The 25193-nt window shown below is 32.6% G+C and overlaps 1 protein-coding gene across 4 annotated transcripts in view; it reads left to right on the forward strand.

The window, feature by feature from the left end:
* The window catches only part of LOC129224233 (eukaryotic translation initiation factor 3 subunit G-like), a 109835-nt gene that overhangs the window by 9425 nt on the left and 75217 nt on the right, over nucleotides 1-25193 (forward strand). For 3 of the 4 annotated variants that reach the window (XR_008580682.1, XM_054858653.1, XM_054858656.1), the window contains exons 2-3: nucleotides 6027-6154; nucleotides 23554-23628. Coding sequence is in view for 3 of the 4 variants with exons in the window: in XM_054858653.1 (XP_054714628.1) it covers nucleotides 6027-6154; nucleotides 23554-23628 (203 nt within the window). In the remaining variant the exon portion in view is untranslated. Of the gene's footprint in view, nucleotides 1-6026; nucleotides 6155-14212; nucleotides 14341-23553; nucleotides 23629-25193 lie in introns of all 4 variants that reach the window. The other variant, XM_054858654.1, reaches the window with a different exon arrangement.

Genomic DNA, 25193 nt, shown 5'->3' on the forward strand with positions numbered 1-25193 from the left:
GAGCGTCCGGTCTGTCCCCCTGCAAAATGCGACAGGTCACATGATCCACACTTTCATCGGTCACCGTTCGTTCTATTGGCTGTTGAAGTGTCAATCATTTCACTGATGTACACTGCTTTCGTTTAAAGAAAAGGCCCATTTTCAAGCGAGATCGTTTTTCTTCCCCACTGAAGAGCAGCCTTAATGATCTTTGGTCTTTTTTTTCACTCTATTTTATTTTAAATATCATTCTTTTTTCACCTCTTGATCATGTTTTTTTTTTCAATTTTCAATTCATACACTATTTTTGCATTCAAACACTTGGAACTACTGGTGTGACTATTAATTTCAATATTTTCAATCTCTCTCACTATATTTTAATTTTTCTCCTAGTTAAACCATATTTCAGATGCCTGTGTATTTTTCTATATGCATAACTCTGATTTTCAGGATGATATTTTTCATTTAAAAACAAGGAAAGGTAAACGGTAGAAAAGGTCGGTGTGTTGGCAGCAATTATATTTTTTATATAATCATTTTTAAACTGAAGGGTCTTCCACCGTGGGTTCGAACCCTTCGAGGGATATTGAGTGAGAGAAACTGAATAATTTATTTTTTGCAAAAGAAAATGTTAGAAACGTTTTGGAAGTCTTTACTTAATCTTCATAATACAGAATTTTGGATGCTCCAAGTTTTGTTTTAAGTTTGCATTTTCTGTTAAAACTTTATTGAAAAAATACTTATTGTCACTTTTATTGCAATTGTTATGAACTATAATTCATAACAATGGTGAATTGCCATTCATAAGTAAAGTAAATGTGAATTGTAATTCATAGATAAAATTGAAAAATGGACAAAAGTATTTTAACTTTTAAATACTGCCTTTTTTTCTGTTTTTCATTGCAATATTAAAATGAAATTTGCGACCAATTTCTGAAAAACTGGTAGCACCCCCATGGCCCCCTTAGCGACGGCCTTGCACCTTCCATCCGCGGGCTTGCAGAAAGAGGGATTGAAGCTAGAGAATTTACATTTTACTGTTTGTAGACAGGGCAACTGATCGGCCCAATACGTGATTGGCCCACCGGGCAAATGCCCGCTTGCCCGCCGGGTGTATCTGCCACTGGACATACCTTGACAATTTTGTGACATTGAGTGTAGCGTATGTGTGTAAAAGTGCGCGTGTGTATGTGTGTGAATGTGTATGTTTATGAGTGTGTGTGTAGGACATGGACGTTTCTGACTATGAGAAGCGGGTTCTGGGGGACAGTGCTCAGTATCAGAGGAGCTGTGCCTGCAGAGGACGGTGGGGTTGAAAAAGGAACCAAACATCAAGGATGGTCAAATAAAAACACTTATCATTCGTAATTGCTCAAAAAAAATAAATAAATAAATAAACCATCGATTCAGCATTTTAATTTTTGACTCATAAAAAAAAATTGAATTTCACTTTAAAAACTTGAAACGAGAGTTCTAACAAAAATAAAGAGACTTTTCATTTGCATCCTAATAAAGCGAAGTTAGCTTGAAAAAAGAACAAAATATGATTCTCATATCAGATGGAGATGTTAAAAGATGGCCTTTTTCAAAATGTAGACATCTAAAGAAAAAAAAATGGTATGTAAAAGAGTTTATTTAAAGTTAATCATCCTTGTTAGCATCGAAAAATCAAACCCATATAATTTTCTCCCAAAATAAGTTAAACATCGCACCCACTGTAAAAACGCAAATATTGACAAGCTGGTAAAATGATGAGAATATTTTCTAATCAAGTCATTATAAAGGTTTAACGCCAGACTCTAAATGGGAAAAATTTTGAAGTTTGTAACCCTATATGAAGCGATCATATTTTTCCCTACCCTTACTATCCCTTTGCAGTTCTAAGTACATTTCACTGATATATATTATTATTACTTTTGTTTATTAAATCATGAGCAGGAAGAAAAGTGCTTACCAATGCCTTGCCTTTTCAGAAAAGTTTATAACAACACAGCTGCTAATTAGCTGTGATAAAACAAACAAAATTATTTGAAACCAAACTTATTTTTAGCTGTTAATTTCTTTCCAAGAAACAAACAACAGGCATTATATTTATTTGGCAGCAGCAATTATTTATCGCTTGCAGGAGCATCACAAGAGTGCCGATGTTTTTTTTTCTTTGCAAAATTAGCAGATATTGTATAAGCTGATCCCTCTGATTTGACTTTAAAAAAGGTTCCGAAAATTGGAAATATGTGTTATTTTGCTTTCGGATTTGCTCTTTCAATAAACAATTTGTGAAAAATCCGTTCTTGTTGATCAGAATTTTGTGAAGGTTCCGTTTGGGGATTTTGTGAAAAATCCGTTTCGGTTAATTTAACATAACTGCAAAAATTTAACTTGTTTATTTTCGCTGACAGCGGTGAAAAAATCTATAAAATGATTTCTTACTTTTGAAGTTTGATGAAGTATTAAAAAATTTATTGTTCTCCCCCCACCCCAAAGAACACATCTGAGAAACAGTAAATATTATATACTGTGATTTGCTTTGCAGGGTTCGTACGGGTCATGGAAATCCTGGAAAGTCATGGGAAAAAAACAAGCAAATTTCAGACCTGGAAAAGTCATGGAAAATTGAAATTTTCATTGAAAGTCATGGAAATTTATTTCAAGTCATGGAAAAATGTCCTGGACAAAGAGAAAGTAACTGTAACTAAAAGAGCTTTATAAATCTTAAGTGATTTAACAGTGTAGCGCATAAAAGCTATTAAAAGTGGAAAACTGAAAGATCCCAAAATCACATCTGAATTTTAAAATCTCATTGCATCCACTTCTGTCGCAGCCGCTTGCCTTTTTTTGAGATGTGATTTTTCTGCTTGGACATCACTGATTTTGAATAAATTGTTATTTTCAACACTTCTTATGTTTCATATTCTGTAGTAGCGAACTCGCACGTTCTTGGTTTTGCCACGCCCAGTCAAAAAAGGCAATTTAATTGCATACAAGTTAGGTTCCATCACTTGTAAGAACTTTATTATTAAATTTATCAGAGTTGATCTTAATTTATTGAAGATTTTAGAAAATAAAGAACTTGAGCCAGGCAATAGAATACAGAAAAAGAGGAATTCTAATACTCGAAAAGAGTAGTGCCCAACATACGGCCCGCAAAACTAATCTATGCAACCCACTGCTACGTTCAATGTCAGGAATCTAACTTGTTCTGGAATTTCTGAACCTATTAATTTATATGCATTTGAAAATGTGCAAATAAGTAAACAAAACAAGTATACTTTTAAATGAGAAGATTAAAAAAACCATTCAGTAATGAATCAAAAGAGATCTGGTTTAGAAACTTAAGGAACTAAACTATGCAGCTTTATTTTAAAGAACCAAAATACTGTCAAGTTACGTGGATGATTAAATGTTCTGTTGACACTAAAAGGCAACTTTTGAAGCAAATTTATTGAAACTTAGTGATGACTCACTCATTCAACCTTTGTCGCATTCAATATCATTCTGCTGTTTATAAAAAAAATAAAAGGTTACATATTTAAGCTTCATCATATTCGTTTCACTGTATTTTTACTTTACTTAAATTTATATGATGAAGACAAATAAGAATAGTTTAGTTTTTCAATTGTACACTTATATTTTTTCCATTACAAGTAAGTGCTTCAATGAGGCTGTGGCATTCATGTACACGTTTTGTTAATGCTCATTTTCAAAAATTAGTATGTTTGAGATTAAATAGTGCTATTCTCTTCGTGTAACAAGGTCATGAAAACTTTCATTGAAGTCATGAAAAAGTCTTGGAAAAGTCATGGAATTCTTTCATCCAAATCGAGTATGAACCCTGGCTTTGATAAAAGCAAATTACTTGATGATTTGCTTATTATTTTTATATGATTTGCTTTTTCTGATTTTAACCCATAACAGGGGCGGTGCCAATAGTTTTTTGTTTTGTAACCTTTATCACCTTCCTTGCTTATCAGTAGCTTTTGGCAAATGCAGCTGGTTTAAATTTCATTGCATTCTTTAGAAGCGGTCTGTGAGCTTGACTACAATAAGTTTCACTAAACTTCCTCATCATCTGAGATTTTTTTGAAAATGTTGAATTGATTAGCTTTTTTTATATTAATTTTTTGTCAGAACCTTGTAAATGGATCTTCAGTTATTCAAATCAATTGGGACTGAGCCCCATTCGGATAATCAAAAATTTGAGTAATTGGATTTTTCCAAAAAAGAGTTATATTTTAATCAATTACTGTATGTATGTTGAAAATGAGAGAAAGAAAAAGAGCTTTTAATTAATCAAATAGATCGGTAATTCTTTTGGTGCTAAGTGTATTCTGTACTGTAAGTGAAATTTATTGCTTGCTAAACGTCTCTCAGTCAAAGTAAGCTGTTTGACTAGCTTCATGGAGGGAAGGATAACAGCATACAATGACAGAATCATTGTTTTGCAATTGCAGCAAGTGTAGTCTTAATTTTTTGCTCAAATACTGAAAACGATTGGGATAATGAGAGTTATATTGTATGTGTGTGTATATATATATATATATACATAAAACTTATTAAATAGAAATGCTACACATTGCCAATAGCATACAATTGGACCTGTTTATCATGAATTTTGTGCTACAGAAGAAAAATTGGAGATACAAAAGTTCTGCAGGTCGCTGCTAAACCGGTTCCATCCCCCTTTCCCAAAAATCGCTACCACTGATTGCTAATGTTAGAGAAAATGCTTTTTGTCTCCAGATTTTGCTATTGATAAAGAAAACTGAGAATCATATTAAAACAACACTCAGTTGTCTGTATTCAAGATAGAGGTTTTTGTAAAAACTCATCAATGTTAAAAATGAGCAAAAACATTGAATTTATACTATAGATGCAAGGAAATAGAAAATTTTCGACATAGAAAGGGTTTTGAGAAAAACAGGTTTGCTGTAATTTAAAAGATCTGTAAATGTACAAAAGAAAATGGCTTTTTAAAGAAAGTTATCATTTGGTTCAATTACAATTCTTAACTATGATGAACAGTGGCGCACACAAGGGAGGGGTCCCAGGGGTTCGCACCACTCCCATAGCTCTCGCATTTTTCCCAATTGATTATGATTCTATGTATTTTATGCGTAAAATATTTCCAAACAAAGATAACGGTGAAATTACTTCTTATAATTGAAAGAAATAAAATCCTCTTTTTAAAAGATTTTTTACACAAATGTGCACTTTTCCTATAACGAATTGCACAAGAGAGAGATCTTTCTCGACTTTGAGAAGTCTAAACACATACTAACGGAGTAATGCATAATGAACCATTAATGGGTTCTTTGCACTGCTGAATTCAAGCAGTGTCACCATCACGGGCATCACAAAACTAGATTTTATTCTACAATATTTTGTAAGCCTATAAGAACAGACAGGTGACTATAGATGGCAGACTGCTGACTGTAAATGAATAGTGTAATGATCATGTTTTTAGTTTTGTAATTATATATTAAAATAAGATTTTTCTCAGTCTTCAGACTTTGTGCTTCTTATACCTGAATTTGCTTCGCTATTTTCATTTTTGAATAATGAGAAAAGTAAATGCATAAACTCTTTTGCTTTCTGGTAATTAAATATCTGTTATTTATATTTTTTATTAATTAGTGCTAATTATTTGTTCAATAATTTATTTTTTACTGGTATTTGTTCTCGAGAATCGATAAAATCAAGTGAATATATTTGACGGCATATCGGAGTATAATATGAAAATGGGGCTTTCAACTCTGGGCCCTCCCCTTGTAAAATTCCTGTGTGCGCCACTGATGATGAACAACAATGTGATCCAAAACTTCTTCAGGCTTCAAATTTGGCACTGCCTAGGGTAATTTTGGTGTCACATAAAAAATTTTGGTCGTAAAATGTGAGGAACGACTCCTTATTTTTAACACCGTGACCAACTACTTATACTATTTAAATTTGTATTGGAGTTGGAGTAATACAAAATGCAAAAGTATTGAAGTGAATGTTTATAACTGGTTTAATGAATTGTCTGGTTTTATTTAAATTTTTTTTTCTAGATTTCCTAATGATGAATTAGAAAGGAAACAGTGGCAAATTGCTCTTAGGATAGGAAAAGAAATTACATATGGTATGAGGGTTTGTTCACGACATTTTAAACCCACAGATTATTTTCCCATTGTTCCAGGTAATTGAATGCTAATTAAAATTGTAATTTTTAAATTCAGAATAAAATAGGGCAAGTCAGGGCACATTGGTCCACTTTTCTACTTTTCATTTTTTATCTCATCAAAAAATTAAATGAGTCTCAATTTTTCGAATATGAATTGTTCATTGCATATTTCCCAGGTTATTTTGAAGATGTTCAATTCATTTTTTTAACAGAACTTTGAAGTGAACTAATGTGCCCCAGGCTCAAGGTACAATTGTCGCATTACACAAACAACTTCTGCTAAAAGTTAATTGATCAATTTTGATGATTAATATTAAAAAATAACTTAATATTCTTTTGTGTTCAGAATGCAAAAACATAAAGTTTAAAGATCAATGTTAAGTATATTGTATTAAACCAAATATTAAACTAACCAATTTCTACTTTTGCACTATTTATGATAGAACCATCCACATTTTCTGAAGATCAGCTCAAATGTGGTCTTCATCAACTTCGCTGATGGCTAGGATATTGCTTTTCTAATTCTTCTAAATACAAATACAAATGTGACGACCAGCAACAGGCTCTGGGCCCAGCTAGGCTGGTCCTAGTCAATTTACAATCCCCAGTGAAGATCAATGGCCCTCTTAAAACTATCTACTCCCTTGCTCATTACCACCTCTTCCGGTAAGCTGTTCCAAGATTCCACTACCCTGCTAAAATAATAATTTTTCCTAATATCCATGTTAGCCTGAGATTTAAATAGCTTAAAACACTGACCCATTGTCCTGTTTTCAGTGCTGAACTTCAGCCCCGTAACATTTTCATTTTAATAAATTTAAACAATTGAATCATGTCCCCTAGGTCTCTTCTTTGCTCAAGACTGTACATTTTTAGCCTTCTAAGCCTGGAATCATAGTCTAAATGAGAAAATTCATTTATTAGCCTTGTAGCCCGCCTTTGAACCCTTTCCAATACATTAATATCTTTCTTAAGATAAGGAGACCAAAACTGAACAGCATACTCCAAATGAGGTCTTACCAAACTTCTATGTAAGGGAAGAAGAACTTCCTTAGATATTTTTGAAATAGATCTATTGATAAACCCAATCATCTTATTGGCTTCGTTACTAGCTATGCTGCACTATATATTGACTAAACTTTAAATCCTGACTTATTAAGACGTCCAGATCAGTAACTTTATCTGCCTGACTAATGACTGAACCTTGCAAATAACTCGTACATTTATTTCCATGCCCTAAGTGTAGCACTTGACATTTTCCAACATTAACAGCCATACTCTATTTATCAGCTCACTCCGTAATATGATATAGATCCTCTTGCAGCTGATTTGTTCGTTCTTCATTTTCTACAATTCCCGTAACCTTGACATCATCAGCAAAACAATTCCTGTTCCCAGAAATATTTTTATGAATAAAAGTTTTGTTCCTCTAAAAGTTTTTTTTTTTTTTTTTTTTTTTTGTGTTTTCTAAAATTGGACTTACATATCTTGGTTCTTGGTCTAAAAAAAATGCTGTCATATTTTTCTTTGCGACAAAAAAAAAAAAAAAAACTACAAATAACTATTAACTAAAATAACTTACTTTAAAAGAGAAAATCAGTTTATTGCTCCATTATTTATGAAAATCATTTTAAAAATTTAAGTTATGAAAGTTACTCAGCACTGCCAAATAAACAACAAAATTTGCTCAATATAATTTTGACATGTGATTTCATTATAGGATTTTCAAAACTAAGTGTCATTCTTGGTCATAAATTAAAATGAAAATTAAAATAATGTTAATAAATTAATAGTATTGAAATTATTACAGATCCAACTTGCCCCTACCATTTATCAGGTATTAGGACCATGTGATGGCAACTGCTTTTCTAAGTGGTTGCCAATTACAATATTGTCAATATTGAGTAATGTTTGGTGATAAATAGCACTTAGTTCAATCAAATCACTATTAACAACAAATTGATTGCCAATACTTGTAAATAAGCACCACCTTAAAGCACTTAACTGTCAGTATTGATCCTACTTTCAGGGGTTACCTCTTCCATGAAACTGTTACTCACATTCTGTGTGATTCAGAAGGTTTTTTGCCTCTTGATTTGAACACCTTGGTCGTAATTTGTTCAAACGTGGAGAGATTCATGACATTCTTATTAGATGTTTGCTAAATTTTTCTTGAGCAACTGGTCCGTTTTAAAACTTCTGTTTGAGGACTAGTACAATAGACTCCTGGTCACAGTGCTTGGTTGGGTTGAGCTGCCCTTTCTTTTGTTACATTTATATCATTTCAAGCACCACATTTTTGTCGTATTATTGAATAGTGAGTGGTGTAAATCAGTAATTAGCATTATTCATTCATGTTGGTAAGCTTGGTTTCTTGATCCCCTTAATCGATAAACGCCGAAAACAATTAGGATACTTGTAATAAATTTCATTTCCTTTTTCTTTTAGAAATAAATTGAATAAATTGCATTTATTTTGCCATTCAAGAAAATATTCACACATCATCAAAATGTGTGGTTCCAAGTTACTCATCCTTTTTTCAAAATTGTATTTGATGCTGTTTTGCATCCAAGCTCAAATTCTGAAACAATTTCTGTTGGGAATTAAGATTTGAAATTATTGAATAATTTACTCAAATGAGGACGTGTAATTAATCTAAACATTTTAGGCCAACTGAATGCTTAAGCACTCATATATATTTCATCATAGTGATAAGCACACTGGGATTAGATCAGCAAAGTGACCCATAGCCTTATGTTGAGGTTTTTGGAATTTATTTATATTTTTTCGTATGGATGAAGGTTTAATCTGCCTCTTTGGGGCTTCAGATTGATTAGACTATACACCCTTGTGCAAATTAATTGAAACAAACTCAAAAAATTGAGAAAACTAAGAAATGTTTTTTAAATTTTAATTTACTTAAAATCAAAAGTTTTTATTACATAATATGATCTCCACAGCTCTTTATTAACACTTGGACATGGTTTGGCATGGAATGCTCCAATTTTTTGCAACCTTTTATAATATTTGTGTCCTTGTACCAGACATGAATTAATGCAGTGATTAGCTTCTCTGTAGTCAAACAGTCCTTGTGGAATAGACAGTTCTTGCATATAAGCCAAATATTCTCTATTGGGTTGATATCAGGAGAGTTCCCAGGGCCATTTTAATGCCTAAATTTGGTTCTCAGACATGAATTTCTTGACCATTTTAGGCAAAAGCTAAGGGGATAGATCCTCCTGGAAAATCCTCATTCCATTTCGTTATCGGTTTTTCAACTCTGGTGAAATCTTTTTTTTTCAAAACAGTAATATATTGCTCAGAATGCATCATACCCTCAACAGGCTTCAAAACATCAACTCCAATGTAACCGAAACAACCCCAAAACATCTTTTAAGGGTGTTTTACAAATTTGTTTATGTGACTATCCCGAATTCTTTTGCCTGGAAATCTCTGCATGTGTTAAGTTCATTGGCCACAGACAATTAAATAACTTTCATCAATAAATAATGCTTTTTTCTAATTTTCAACAGTTCAATTATTTTATTAAATCGCCCACAAGTAGCACTTTTTCTTCATTCGTTGGGTAGGAACCTCTTTCTTCATAGGCCATAACGAACAGTAGATGAGTTGATATATATTCCATGTTCTTTTAAATCTCTATTAAGGGCAGCACTAGTCTTTTAAGGGTCTTTTTTGTTTTACATAAATCGAAAAAGACATCTCTTGGCGTTGTTTTCGATTTTCGACCCCATTTCCCTTTCGAATTTGGAGGTATGGATCCTGTTTCCCTATTTTGGTTTATAATACGGTCCACTAATGCAATACTAAAGCCAACTATCTTAGAAATCTCTCTATAAGTCCTTGATGTATGTTCCAAAAGAGCAACCATATTTGAACTCTTTCGGGGATTCACATGCATCGCTGACGACAGTGAAATCTCAACTGACATGATCATAGCTGCAGCTTTCATTTACGGAAAATCCTGCAAATGAGCTCACAAACCGGTCTGGTAAAAATTGATGATAGGTGAAGGATTTATTCATCTCATCCGTATTTTTACATATTTTAGTATGATTGGTGAAGACTACTAGGAATGATTTTAAAATTAATGACAAAAATATTTTGTTCCAATTAATTTGCACAAGGTTGTAGAATAACCACATAGTTAAGAAAATCACAGCTTATAAGTTTTGTTGAAGTGCTCAAAAATTATTTCTTTACAATTTTGAAACAGATGAGAGTTCACACTAGGGGAAAAAATAAGGTAGAATTTCCCACTCTGAACAAAATTTTAAGTAGGATTTTTATAATTGAAGTGGGAATACTATTTTTTAAAATTGCTTGAACCTTTTGAATTAATATTTGTTTGAACAAAATATTTGCATATCATTTTGCGCATAACATCAAAAATGAACATTCCATTTGTTTGCAAGAAAGAATGAGCATCTTATTATTTCAAAGATATTGATTTTTATAAATAAAAATTTACATTTGAATCTTTTAATTTCTGATACAAGGCAAGATTATTTTTTTAAATTAGTCATTTTCTAAATGGTGTTCTAATGAAGCCCTCTAAATTGTTTTCAAAAATGTTTCAATTACTCAAAAAAAAAAAAAAAAAGGTTCGAAAATGGCAATTTTGTTAGACAAAAGCATTTTGGTGTAGCTTTGAAGCAAAATGGGTTAAAAATATGTTTTGTTTGGTGCAACTAGGAGCAGAAGATAAACTCACAATTCTAAAAAGTGTTCCATGTACATTGGGTGTCTTTCTTAAAAAATATGAAAAATCCAAGACAAGAATTTTCGCAATTCACAAATTTTTTAACGTATGTCCGTGAATGTTGATCACGGGGAACAGTCCACAAAGAGATTTTTATTGAGTGAGATTTTAGGAAAAGTTGTGGGAATCAAACGATCTTGCATCCTAGCACAAATCTTGAAGAAGATAATATTTTGATCCATTGCAGTTGAACTTAACATTGGTTCTACAGTCGACTCTCAATAACATGCAAGTCCCAAGGGACCAGGTTAGTTCAAGTTATTTAAAGTTCCTACAGCCTTCTCAAGTGTTTGGGGCCAAATGAAAATGATAAAGGAATAATTGCAAGACTTACAGTTATCACAAGTTGACTGTACTTGCTATTGTGCTTAGTGTTATGGTTTCCTTAAGAAAGCTCTATGTGTGGTTCTTTTCATTTTTTCATTTCTAATAATAATAATTCAAGAACTCGACAATTTAACAATTGGGTTGGACTGACTCTTCTAAGTACACACACACACACAATTTTCTGTTTGTGTTAGTGACTGATGCTACCAATGAAGCATTAATGGATAAATTTTGATATTATGTACTCTTGAAATTGAGATTAGTGATTTAATTAAGAAAAATATTCTTCCTCTCAAGCCTTTAACAAGCTATATGTGGTGGCTATGTTTGTCAGAAATAATTTTGTTCAAAAATGTTTTTTGTGGGAATTTAGAAAATAATTTTACAATATTCAATGGAATAATTATTTCATTCTTTTTTTTTTTTGGAGGGGGGGGGGGGGCTCGTGCTCACTGCTTGATAAGCAGTACCCTCTTTTTTAATTAAAAATCACAAATTTAATGTAATTAATCAATATTTAATTGCTTGAGGATTTTATGAATAATCTGTTTTTAAAACATAATGAACAAACAATCATACAACTTGAAATGTCCTTTCCTATTCTAAATGCCTCAGCTTTCTTGTTAATTTATTAGAGGGAAATCAAAAAATAAATTAAAGTTGTTCACCAAACCAGATATGAACATTAAGAGAAGAACTTTTGCAGTATTTATCTATGTATTACTCAAACTCCAATACAAATGAAAGTAGTAAGTGGTTGGTTATGTACAACAAATGTAAAGATTGAAATAAAATTTTTACTTCTTTAATGAAACGAAATTTTCTCGTCCCTAAGGTAATACAGTTCAGTAATTCTTCATATACAGTGAAACATCTATTGGCGACCACCTCTATACAGCGATCACCTCCATTAATGAACAATTTTCCAAGGCACCGATTTTTCCCCCTTATCTACTCAATGTTAAAAGTCTTCTAGAAGCAACCAGCAAAGCTAGTCAACCCTCTATAAACGACCACCGACTGGCCAAAAATTTACTTGCATACTTTTCCCCACCAAAAAAAAAAAAAAAAAATCCATATTTCAAACTGGTTAGTTGACCTTGATACATTGTTTACTGATAGGCAACAGGTGTAAGAAAGGGGGGAATGACAAGTGAAAAGTCACATTGCTGATAATCCCTAGGGTCACTCCATCCCTAGGTAAGCAAGTTTGGTGTGAATGTAAAGGGCGTACAATAAGAATGACAGTTCACTTCCACGAAAATACTTGTCTAAACTAGTGCTTAAAACATGTGTAATTAACGAGTTACTTTAACGTTGGAGCCGCAGATAGAAGTAGTTAGTTCTTACAAAAAACGAAACCTTTAAAGGAAGTTAGCAGATGTTTTCGGTTGTGGGAAAGCTCAAATTATTAAAATTTTGGAGGACAAAATTGAAACCATTTGCATGAGCGTGGCATTTTTACCCGTGTCACTTGCACTTTATTCCCGGAAGTTTAAAATTTGGCCCTTGATTGCCGGGAGTCAAGTACAAATATATGTTTTAAAATGTTGCGTTTTTACAAAATGATAAATGATACCGACCACCTTTTAAAATGACAAAATTTTCAAGGAACAGAATGCTGCTTGAATTCTAACCTGCCCTCTATTGAGCAATCACCTTGAAACAGCCTGCCTCTAAAAACAACCCCATTTTCTACATAATGAGAAAAAGAATAAAACATCATATCCCTCATCAAAGATCTTATCTAATGGGGACCAAAGATATGAAAATAGCCTTTCTGTTTAAGAAGTGACTGAAATGCTTTCCCCGCTTTGAAAGAGCAGCGCTAATGTTTTTCTTAATGGAGTTCCTGCATATGATGATCGAGATAAAGCTTTGGTCACCAGAGAAGTATGAACGCATCTGTTTGGAAGTACCAGATGAGTGCTTTCAGATTCACCCTTTCAGGCTAGTGCATAAGTAGATTGATTATTATTTGAAACGAACTTCACTCACTCTGTTTCAGAAGAACACTTTTCGGGAAAAAAATTTTACTTGAGTACCTACACTCCTATACATGGCTGCAGTTTGCTATCTAAATGTGAATTGACCGTTTTCTAAACAATTCTTCTAGAAATTTTGGTAATCGTTTTCCTAACACATGTTGGTTGAACAGCACCTTCTGAACAGATTAACTGGACTCCCTCTCTCTCTCTCATTGTCTTGTTCGTGATATAGGGAGAGTAAATTAGTGACAGCTTAATTTTTTAAACCCTTCCATATCCCATTTCTGAGAGCACCCTCTTCTTGGAGCTTTTTCGACCAACAATTTCATTACTTTTTGTCACTTCCGTACACGTTTAACGTTATTGAATATTTTTAAGCAACCTCCATTCAGCGACTACCTCTCTTTAGACCACTTTTCACCAGAACGAAGTTTGATCATTTTTAAAAGGTTTCACTGTACTCACATGATGGTTGGTGTCATGTCCATTTGAAGTCAAATTGGTCCATGTGCCAAAATCATAGCTTTGGAAATGTACAAATTTTATTTTTATAGAGGTTTTCCTGAAAGGGAAATAATATTGTACTTGTTTATGTTGTTTTTTCCCAATTACTATTATATTTTTTTTTGGAGTTTGAGTATCATATAAATAAATATTACAAAAATATTAAGATAAACATACATCGCTTGTTTGGAAAAAAAAGTGCCACAATACGAAATTTTTATTTTTTTTTTTATTTTTTTTTGCTTGAAGGCCTTTAAAGGACGTTATTTTCTTTGAAGAATAATGACAGATTTTTTGTGCGAATATTAAAACACTGGAGAGCATAACAAACTCTTACTTTTCTTAATGCAAATTGCCTGAAGAGTTCAACTTCAAATACTTCCCTGTAAAATTTCATTTCTTCATATTGTGGCACTCTTCTTCCAAATGAGCAATGTCTGGTTTGGTCAATCATCAAATTTAATTTTTCAGATTTCCTTCTGTTGAGTTAAAAAGGAAACAGTGGCAAACTGCTCTTAGAATAGGAAGAGAAATTTCAAATTATATGAGGGCTTGTTCACTGCATTTTAAAAGCAACGATTATTTACCATACCCTCCAGGTAATTGAATTTGCTATTTTAAATTATAAAATATGTCATGAAGATCATTTTTTATCATTATCTAGCTAACAATTAAAAATTTTGAGTGCTGAAACATGCTTATTTTTCTTAATAAGGAAAGTTTGGTTTGAAATGACTCAAAAACTTGACTTTGTTTCTGGTGTCATTTTCTTGGAATAATTGAAAACTACAGGAATACTTAAATTGTCCTTTCTGACCCAGAAAAGTTATTCACTTTTTAGGAGGGTGGTACCCTTTTGCTCTTGGACGGGGGTGGCACTCCTGAAAGAAAAATCCATTGATTTGAAAATTTTAGCTTTTATTTTTGTGAAACAAGTCGGTTCACCCTGTAAAAAATAATTTTTCAATCAATCATTTTTTTAACTCTGAAAAGTGAAGGGGGCTCCTTTATTTTGAGAAGTGAGTGGACGGTTTCTCCCTTCATCCCCTTCCTCATACAAACAGCGTTATGTTCAACGGTGTGACAAAAATTTGCTGCTTGATGTGTGTGCTGTAACGATTCTGCCGTATTAACGGGCATGCCACAAAATTCAGGAAGTTCACCAAGTTATCAACAACCCTTGCATTCTTCTCTCCGGCATGCAATGAAAAACAAGGTTTAAAAAATATGTGTAATATATGTTTAACTAGTTGTAAAAAAAATTGTGCAGGGATGGGGGGTTTCACTTTTTACTCTCTAGTGCCCCCTCCAAAAACTATGATTCTGTATCTGCCTCTGGGTACTACTTTAGAATTTCTATTTATAGATAACTTTTTAGAGGCAAAGTAAGCTATTTGCCCCGCTAAATACAAATACTTGACCACCGATATGAATAGCTGTATAAAACTCCATTCTGTTTTTGGCATCTGCATGTGTGAACTAAAGCTTGCAACTCTTTGGCTTCATTGTTCTTGACTTGTGACGATTTTCCCGTGATAATAATTGCATAACTGCCAACCTCAAGATACAAAAAATAGGAGCACTTAAGGGAAAAAATAGGAGCACTAAGAGTTAAAATAGGAGCATGAAATCGTGGCCTGCGCTAAACCTTCCTTCTGTACCATAAGTTTCCATAAATTCTAAGCACTTATAAAATGCTTTTCTGAATTTTCATGTTAGATTTTCAACAAAACTACAACCAAGTTTAAAACAAAACTATTTTACATTAAAAAAGCAACATTACATACATACATATTGAAAAGTTTAAAAAAAAAACATGATTACTGTTTGATTTAATAAAACTGCAATCTTTTTTAAAAATATGCTTTTATACATATCCTACATGCATAAGAACATATTGAAGATTTAAAAAAAAAAAAAAAACAATTATTTCTTATACTTGGAAGTAAAACAACTTCATAGTAATGGTCAAGACTATGAAATTTTGAAAGTGACCAGTGGCAGTAGACTCCAAAAACTTAGTGGCCACCAATGTCATTAAGTTTTGAAATACAAACTGGAGGGGGGAGGCAATTTTTACAACTTCCCTAAAAAAATAATAGATGAATAGGATTTAAAGAGAGATATTCAATACTTTTTTTGCACATGGAAAATTTAAGTTAAAATAGGTTTCTGATTTATTTAAAAAAAATTTTAAAAAAATTTTAAAAAAATAAATGAATGAGAAGTCAGCAGGAACCTTCAATTTAGATGAAATAGTTTCAGTTTAGCAAAGCCTACAAGGCAATAAGGATCAAATATATAAAATTTCCCCTTCAAGAAAATTATTTAAAAAAAAACATAACTTTTTGCCTTCTGTTATTTTTAATAGTTTGCATTGAGACAAACAACAAATTCTGTTTTCAAGAACTTAGGCTATTAATAGTCTTGTTTACTTCATGTTGCAAATGACAAAACATGGCAACAACGCGAAAAAGTCAAGACAATAGATTTTTGAGTTTGTTGCATTAAAAGTAATTATAAATAATTAATGAGCCTTAAAAAAACTAAAATTTAGACGAAATAGCGAGTTTTTAGCACATTAGAGTCTAAACCAATGAGGTTAGAATAATATTCTGAAGAAAAAATTTTGCATTTTTCACGAAAAAAATTTAGAATTTTCCGAAAAAAAAAGCCTATTTTGCATTATTTTCAATAGTTTGCATTGCAATAAACAACTAATTCCAATTTTGAAAACTTGGCCACTTAAGAGTCTTGTGTACTAAAATCTCGCAAATGACCAAATATGGCGACTAAGTCAAAAATTCAGATATAAAATTTTGAATTCATAGCATGAAAATAATTTAAAAATAAAAAATCCCCATGAAACTACAATTTAATTGCGAATTTTTAGCACATTCGTGTCCAAAGCAATAAGGATAAAATGAAATTTTAAATGGTATAACTGTTTTCATATTTCTCAATAAAATTATTTAAAATAACCAAAAAAAAAAACATTTTGCAGCACATTTTGCTTATTTTCATTAGTTTGCATTTAAAAGAAACACCCAATTCTGCTTTGTCTTTGAAAACGAAGGCGCTTAAGCATCATCTGCTAACTTCCATCTTGTGAATGACCAAATATGGCGGCCACGTTTTACACGTAGCTGAAATGCTCGATGAAAAAACGACGATCTCCAATCGGCGCTCCCCCTCAGTGTTTATCCTGACACTAAGCTTCCAAAGCATCAAATTGTCTTCTCTTTTGTGGAGTTTGCGCACAATTCCTGCCTTCGAGTATAGGGAAATTTCTTCTTTTTCCTCAAAAATTGAAAAGTGTACAAGCAAAGTCAAAAAAACAGAGTTTTTTTGGAAAAAATCGGATTTTCGGAGTATGCTATAAAAATCGGAGAAACTCCGGGGAAAACGGAGCACTTGGCAGCTATGTAATTGTAAAATGTGTTGAGCTCTTTTACAAAAGTTTTAAAATTCCTTCTGATTAGTTCATAAAACGTTTTAAGTTTAGAATTTTGTAGTATCGGGTGAATACACAAACATTCCCTTTTTTACTGCATCTTTAATTTTTAAACTATTTTTCTAGAAAATTTAATGTTTTCAAATTTATATTTATAAATCAGTTTTGCTTACACTTCGAATGGTATGTTCAGGGTGTCTGGGCACCTGAAAAGTTGGGAAAACTTATGGATTTCGAAAATGGTCATGGAAAGTCATGAATTTCAGCAAACAGTGCTGAAAATCATGTAAACTGGCAACTGGTCATGGATTTTGAGTTCAAGATATTTATCGAATTGTACAAATTAGGTGTAAAATATACGCACTTTAGCATTTTCTAATGCTTTTACGTATCAGTCCCGATTTTTGGCACATTTCGAAATCCGATTGCATCCCCTCTTATAATACTCACTCGTTTTTCTTTACCATGTGATTCTACCGTTTGGAAATTAATAATTATGTGTTATAATTTTTAACCCTCTTTATGTCTCTAATTGTGTAGTTCAGGACTTGTAGACTTCTAATTTTGCTGCTTTCATTTGACTCAAAAATTTTAGTCATTTGAAATCTGTGTTGATTCAAGAGACTTATAAAAATTATCATTAATTTTCTACAGTGTCTTAAGTTAATGAAGATTTTTGAAAATAAAATTAGTCCAAAGAATTAAGGATGTTTAGGACGTTGATAAAATACAGAAATTAAGGAATTTTCACGGGTAAAATTTTTAAAAAGTACGAAAATGTTGCAAAAATCACAAATTTGGGAATTTTTTCATTACTTATAGCTTATCCTAAAACTTTAAAAGTAATATATCTGGTACTGTCTGGTAAATTAATTATTAAGCATTTCAATTTAATATTTATTTTTTTCTGATTATTTAATTATTTTATTTGCTATGAACCTAATTTTAGTTTACTAAATTATTGCTAGTAGTCCGGTCAATTTAGACAATGGAAATAACAAAAATTCCGGGAAAGCTAAATTTTTGTAGAGACTTAGGGTTTAGCATTACAAATAAAATGCCAAAAGTCCCCGTCGATCCCATGTGTGCTAAAAAAGTTATTTGGGGTCAAAGGTCAAAATTTTAGGTTTTTTTTTTATTTTTCTCAAAAACGGTAAGTTTTATCGAAAAGTACCTCAGACCAAAGTTGTAGATCTCAAAATTCTCTATAAAAATGGTCCTCATGATTTTTTTTCTCCAAGACCAAACCATTTTCCAGATATTGCCTACTCTCAAAAGACAGCCAGTCATTTACAGAATCCCCTCTACTCGCATGTCCTTGAATAACATCTGGCTATTCTAGTCCGTGTGACGTCGTTCACATACCCAGGAGTGCCCAACCCACTAAGGGCAAAGGTACACCCCCCTCATCATCATAGAGATCCCCCCAAAAGCAAGCCTCCCCCCCAAATGAAAAAAAACCCCTCAAAACAATCTCCCTAAAATTTTTTGATGTCGCAATCTGGGCCATGACCCCTCCTAGGTGGGCACCCCTGATGTACCTGCTTCTTTTTGAGTTAAACGTGCAGTTTGAGTGAATAAACGTATTTATTACAAGCGTCTACTGTTGTTTGTGCTGATTAATATTTAAGAAAAATGTCACAATTTTGCTTTATTTGCAATAAACTTTGGACTGAAGGTGAAACTGTTGTGCTGCGCAGTCGTGGAATGCCAACTTTAATCGATGCAAGTGTCGGGTGAAGTTATAAGAATGCTGATTATTTAAGAAGTCAAAAGTCCGTTACAAGTCGCGTCGATTGCAGAAAATCATACACCCGGAAAAGTTCAATCTCTGCAGCAACGTGAGGATGAACAGGCCAGTACTTCAAAAGTAAGTCCTCCTCGTACTGTAGAGCGATTAAGTGAATTTGAATCCAGCTTTTGTTTTTAAAAACACTGCTTATTTTGTGACTGTGAAGTGGATGAGGAGGCTGAGAAGAAGAAAGCGCAGAATTATCGCAGAAAAATTCATAAAGCATTGACTAAATCATACTCAAAATTAAAACGTGCAAGGGCAGCTTTTGACACACCTCAGAACGATTTTTAGCTAATTGTAAAAGGGATTCTTTGAATGCAAGTGTAGAAAATTTATGAATTTTACTGCGATAATTCTGCGTTTTGTTCTTCTCAGCCTCTACATCCGCTTTCTTGCCACAAAACGAACAGTGTTTTTTACAACAAAAGCTGAATTCAGATTCACTAAATCCTGCTCTAGTACGAGGTAGACTTACTTTTGAAGTACTGGCCATGTTCATTAGGGTGGATTGAAGAAAATCAAAATCTGATAAACGCTAAGTAAAAGCCCGGAAAAGTTGCCCTTTATAGAGATATTTGTTATGCAAAAAGATTTTTACAGCAAAAATATCTTGAGGTGTCGCTCGCGCCTTGAAGTTGACCATAAATACTTAAAAACTGGAAAAAGTTACAATAATTTCATCAAATATCGAAATTTGACATTATCGCTCTTAAGAGCAGACTTTTTGGGTAGATTACACATTGCATAAGATCATTTTAATAATAAACTGTATTTTAAAGTTCCACACATGTGTTGAATCTTGAATTTAACCAATATAGTGTCAGAATTGAATAACATCGTGATGCTCCGTACTTAGAGAAAAAATATTAGAAGTTATGATTTGTAAAAGTTTGCTTTCATATTAATTAATTCTTACATAGATAAGGAAAAAATAAGTAATAAAGGCATTTCTTATATATTAAAAAAAAAATGTTAATTCTCCACTTAGCCCATAACTTTGACTCTAAATGTCAAATTTACCTATGATAGAAAACAAAGGTTAAGTATAAAAATTTTAAAAAAATATGGCTTGCAACAGCCCACATAAGTCACCCTTTGAAACAAAAGAGGTTAAGAAATTTTAATGGGTTTTGAGCCCTCAAACTGTAACCACAAATGATTACAATAAAACATAAGTTTGGCGTGCGAGTTAAACTATAACACTTCTCATAATTTTCATTCTTGATTGAAATTGTGGCTTGATGGTATTGTGGCTTAATATTTCTAGATTCTAATTGGACTCGAATAAATTCATCCCTTTTGGTTATACAACAAACTGTACTTGACACTTCTTTCTCTTATTTTACCTATCGTCTCACTGCTTTAGTATGATATGTGAGGTTTTGAAAACCATACTACTCAGTAGGTACACCATCAAGCAATTTCTTTCAAAGTTTTATCGGAAACCCCCTTTTTGAAAGATTGAGCTGCCGAGTTTTACCAGTTCTGCTTATCGATGAGCTCCATAGTAGTCTCTCAGCTTCAAAATCGAAATCTGAAATTATAAATGTTCATTGTCCATCTTCGAACTGGTCGTCGTAATCAGTCTCAAAACAAGTTCTCTGATGATGGTCATCCGCAATGCCTAGTGTTATATTTTTTAGATTCTCAAAGTAACCAATTTGCAGAACGAGAGCTGATGATCGAAAAATAGTACAATGGCAATTTTGAAGAATTCGATTGTACAGCGAAAATTTACAATTCCAGATTTCAACTTGAGTTCTTTGATAAGCAGAAGTGGAAAAACTCGGATCATCTTCTTAAAAAAGGAATTTCAGATAAAACTTTAAAAGAAATGGTGCTTGAGGGCATAACTACTGAATTATATGATTTCCAATACCTCACGTTATACTAAAGCAGTGAGATGATGCGCAAAATTAGATGAAGCAGCTTCAACCACGGTTTGTTGTCTTACCAAGAGAGATAGATTGCTCAGAGTCATATTAGAATCCAGAAATCTTACCCACAATGGGTAAGATTTCTGGGCTATATCACTAACGCCAAACATTGTCAGGAGTCAAGATAATAATGCGACTCACCAGTCAAACTATGTTTTATTGTATGAAATGTGGTTACAGTTTGAGAGCTCAAAAAACATTTAAAGGGGGGGCTGTTTTGAGGGGTATTTTTCTCAGTTTTTGGAGGGGGCTGTTTCTTTTGAAGGGGGGGGGGCTCCGCGATATTGAGGGGTGCTCCCATGCCCTTAGTGCAGCGGTTCCCAACCCATGGGCCGCGGCCCACAAGTGGGCCGCAAACAATATGTTACTGGGCCGTGGACACTGGTCAAGAATATGAACCAGGACTGTTGGGGCCTTAATTTCCGTTTTTTGCAAAAATTCACTTATTAGATGTACCGTCACTCAAAAACTCCACCTGGCTTATCGGCAATAAGGAACTGAAGAATTTTCATGTTTCGTAGGAACTTCTATCATTGAAGATGAAATCTAATGAATTAGAAACTCCTTTAAAGAAAATAGCCAAACGAACTAGCATTAGCTTCAAGTTTAAAGTGCTCCTCCTTTGCTGAACTGGCATTACAAATCAGTGTAATTGGGAGACTGGAGCTGCTTTTCGACAACCTACTATTTGAATGAGACTTTTTATTGCAGTTTTCAAAAAATAATGTAGAAATGCATTGAATGTAGCGAGCTATTTAAGACTATCCAGTTTCAATGCAGATATCAAGTCCTTCGTAACAGCATCAAAAATCCCATGGAGCTTTAACTTTGATGACTTGTTTTTGATTTTCCTTAGAGCTGTACCAGCTAAATGAATGCAATAAAAAGTTACTTTCTTCCTTAAAAATTATTTTAAAAATTGTTCTTGTATAGTAGTTATTTATATCAGTGGTGTAACATAAGGAGAGGAGGAAAATGACATCTCCAGAACTCGTTTTTAACACACTTTCAGTCCAAATACGGTATATTATTTACACTTAAGGACAGTTATGAGCAAATGCCCCTCCCCGAAAAAGTAAATTTAGACTGTGCAAATAATATATAATAGTTATTGGGCCTCAATGGTATTTTCTTCAAACTTGGTGGGCCGCAGAACTAAAAAGGTTGGGAACCACTGCCTTAGTGGGTTGGGCATCCCTGGATATGTGAACGACGCCACACGGACTAGAATAGCCAGATGTTGTTCAAGGCCATGCGAGTAGAGGGGATTCTGTAAATGACTGGCTATCTTTTGAGAGTACGCAATATCTGGGAAATGGTTTGGTCTTGGAAAAAAATCATGAGGACCATTTTTATAGAGAATTTTGAGATCTACAACTTTGGTCGGAGGTACTTTTCGATAAAACTTACCGTTTTTGAGAAAAATCCAAAAAACCTAAAATCTTGACCTTTGACCCCAAATAACTTTTTTAGCGCACATGGGATCGATGGGGACTTTTGGCATTTTATTTGTAATGCTAAACCCAAGGTCTCTACAAAAATTTAGCTTTCCCGGAATTTTTGTTATTTGATCACTATTTTTATGTCTAAATTGACCGGGCTATAGTCAGTTTTTTAGAAAACATCTAGCTTTAAAAAAAGAGAGAGAGAGATTCATTATTTCTTTATAAAATCAAATTAAAATATTTAAAAAAAAATTCAAAAGAAAAACAAAAACAAAAAATAAAATAAAATAAATAAAAATCAAACTTTAATGTTTTACTGTTAACCAGTAGTTTTACATCAATTGCTGTATGTTTAAAGCTTCTTTTATTTTGAAAAATCATTTTGCAGTTGAAACTTTTTTCAGTACTTGTAGTGATTGAAAAATTGTTGCATATCAGCTTGTTGGGAAAAAAAAAATTCTTACCTATTTAAAAATTTTGTATATTTTTTTGGAATCCAAAAGATATTTTCAGAAATTTTATATTTATAAATGTATGTCCTTGATAGCAAAATAATTAGTAAGTTAAAATTATTTCACATGCATCACTAGTCATTGTTGCATAAATTCTTTTTTCGGTATAATAGAAGCTGAGCTAGTTATATTTCACTTTAACTTGAAATTTTTAGAAACATTCAGTGAAACCTGTGTATAACAATACTGTCTATAATGATAACCTGTCTATAACAATATTTTTTTTGACCCCAGCAAAATGTCAGCATGAATGATCAAACTGTCTATTACGATAACCTATTACTATAAATTTTTTAGGTCCCAACGGTATTGTTGTAGCCATGTTTTACTGTATATAATTTAACTATCACAAAAACCTAATTTAGATATTCTTGCAAAATACAATGTTCTTTTCTAGAAAAATTGCATCCCCTGAGTCAAGGAAAGTTACGAGCAGAAGTTATGGGAAGTTAGGGAAAGTCTGGATTTCAAAACTCGAAATGCAGCAGATACCCTGTATGGATTTTGATCAAAAAAAAGTCATATTTCAAAAAATCAATAAATAGAAATGAAATTTATTGTTTTATTTAAAACAAAAATTTGTCACTCTTACAATTTTTGAAAATTTTGTGCAATTGTTATAAAAGAAAAAAATATTTCTTCTTATTTCCTCCCATTTCTCTTGTTAAGTAAGAGGACGTATTCGAAGACGCTTAAAACTTGGTGTGGTTCCGAGCTTGAATTTGCCAAAAGACAATTTTAAAGGTAAGAAATCTTATAAAATGATATGTTCATTTGTTCTATTTGATTAGGTTAAATACTTAATAATTTACCAAAACAATTTTTTAATTATCTTGTTACTGTATTTCGCTTAAACGATAACTGGGTTTCCAAGGCGTTCCTGGGGCAGGAGACCTGTGCTACCGCCTAGGGAGGTAAATTTTGTGATGCCAAAATTAATAAATGAATATATTTCAGTGCCTAATGATCCCAGGGGTCTGTCCTTCTTTGTAGATCCTTCAGGATCCCTTATTTGTAGAAAATTAAATAATTCTGTGAAAAGTCAAATTTTAAGCTTAAGATCTGTTCCAAACATCTTAAGTTTAAAACAACCTTTTGTGTTTTATCAACAGACAGGAAATATATAAGCTCGTTCCATCCTAGTTTAAAGCTATTAGGTTCAGAAATTAGACGAACTTCTAGCCCCAAGTATCTTGGACTAACTCTGGATGCAGAGTTAAAATTCTCTAAACACCTTGAAAATGTGTCAAATAAAGCATTGAAAAAGCTTAACATCATCAAAAGACTTCGTGGTGTTTCCTGGGGATCAAGTCCAAAAACTCGCAAGAATACCTACACTTCTATCATCAGGCTTGTTCTCGAATATGCAGCACCCATATGGGCATCGGCAAGGCCTACTGTTAAAGAAAATATCTACAATGTTCAATACAGAGCCTCTAAAATCCAGGGTTGTTTGGTTTAAACCACGTTGGTTTAAACCATGGTTTAAACCAATTGTTTTTTTTTAAAAAACCATGCAGTTTTTTAAAAAAATGGTTTTAAAAAAAATCCATTTTACAGGTTTACATTGATTTCCTCACACATATTGAATAAGAAACAAATTAGGATTGGAAAAAGCTTCAAAGCTAGTCTTTTTGTTCAAGGCTTTCAAATAAATGAATTTTTTCTAAAGACTGTTGGAGAAAACAATGGTTCTTTTGGTCTAAAGCAAAATATTTTTAATCTGTTACAAACAAAAACTGTAAAATTACATTTATAAATAAATAATAAATCGGGTGTCCGAAAAGTCCTTGACACATTTAACCTAAAATACCATTGTTATGTGTCGAGGACTTTTCGGACACTCTGTATATGTAATGTATTCAACTCATTTCAGAAATATGTGCAGGGGTCTGTCCAGGATTTTTCACAGGGTCCGTTTTTTGTGAAAAATCAAATAATTTTGTGAAAAATGAATTAATTTTGTGAAAAATCAAATAATTTTGCAAAAAAAATTTTTTTTTTTAAACGAAATTTTAGAATGTAGAGATGGCACAAACTGCATCAATTAAACTTAAAGTTAGGTGTTTTCCTCTTCTATGTCGAGAAAATCATTCTGGAGTGGTCTAATATTTGGCGGGGGGGGGGGGGGGAGACATCGCTCTCTCAAGTATCAATATTTATCTACCATTCTACATTATGTTAAATTATACTAGAAATATTTCGGTACAGTATTTAAAATAATTGTAACAAAAAAAAATAAATTAATAAAATAAAATTCAGAATAAGGTTCAGCATTTAACTTTTTGACTCAAGACACTCTTAAAAAG

The sequence above is a fragment of the Uloborus diversus genome, chromosome 6 (assembly GCF_026930045.1).
Source record: "Uloborus diversus isolate 005 chromosome 6, Udiv.v.3.1, whole genome shotgun sequence".
Classification (NCBI taxonomy): domain Eukaryota; kingdom Metazoa; phylum Arthropoda; class Arachnida; order Araneae; family Uloboridae; genus Uloborus; species Uloborus diversus.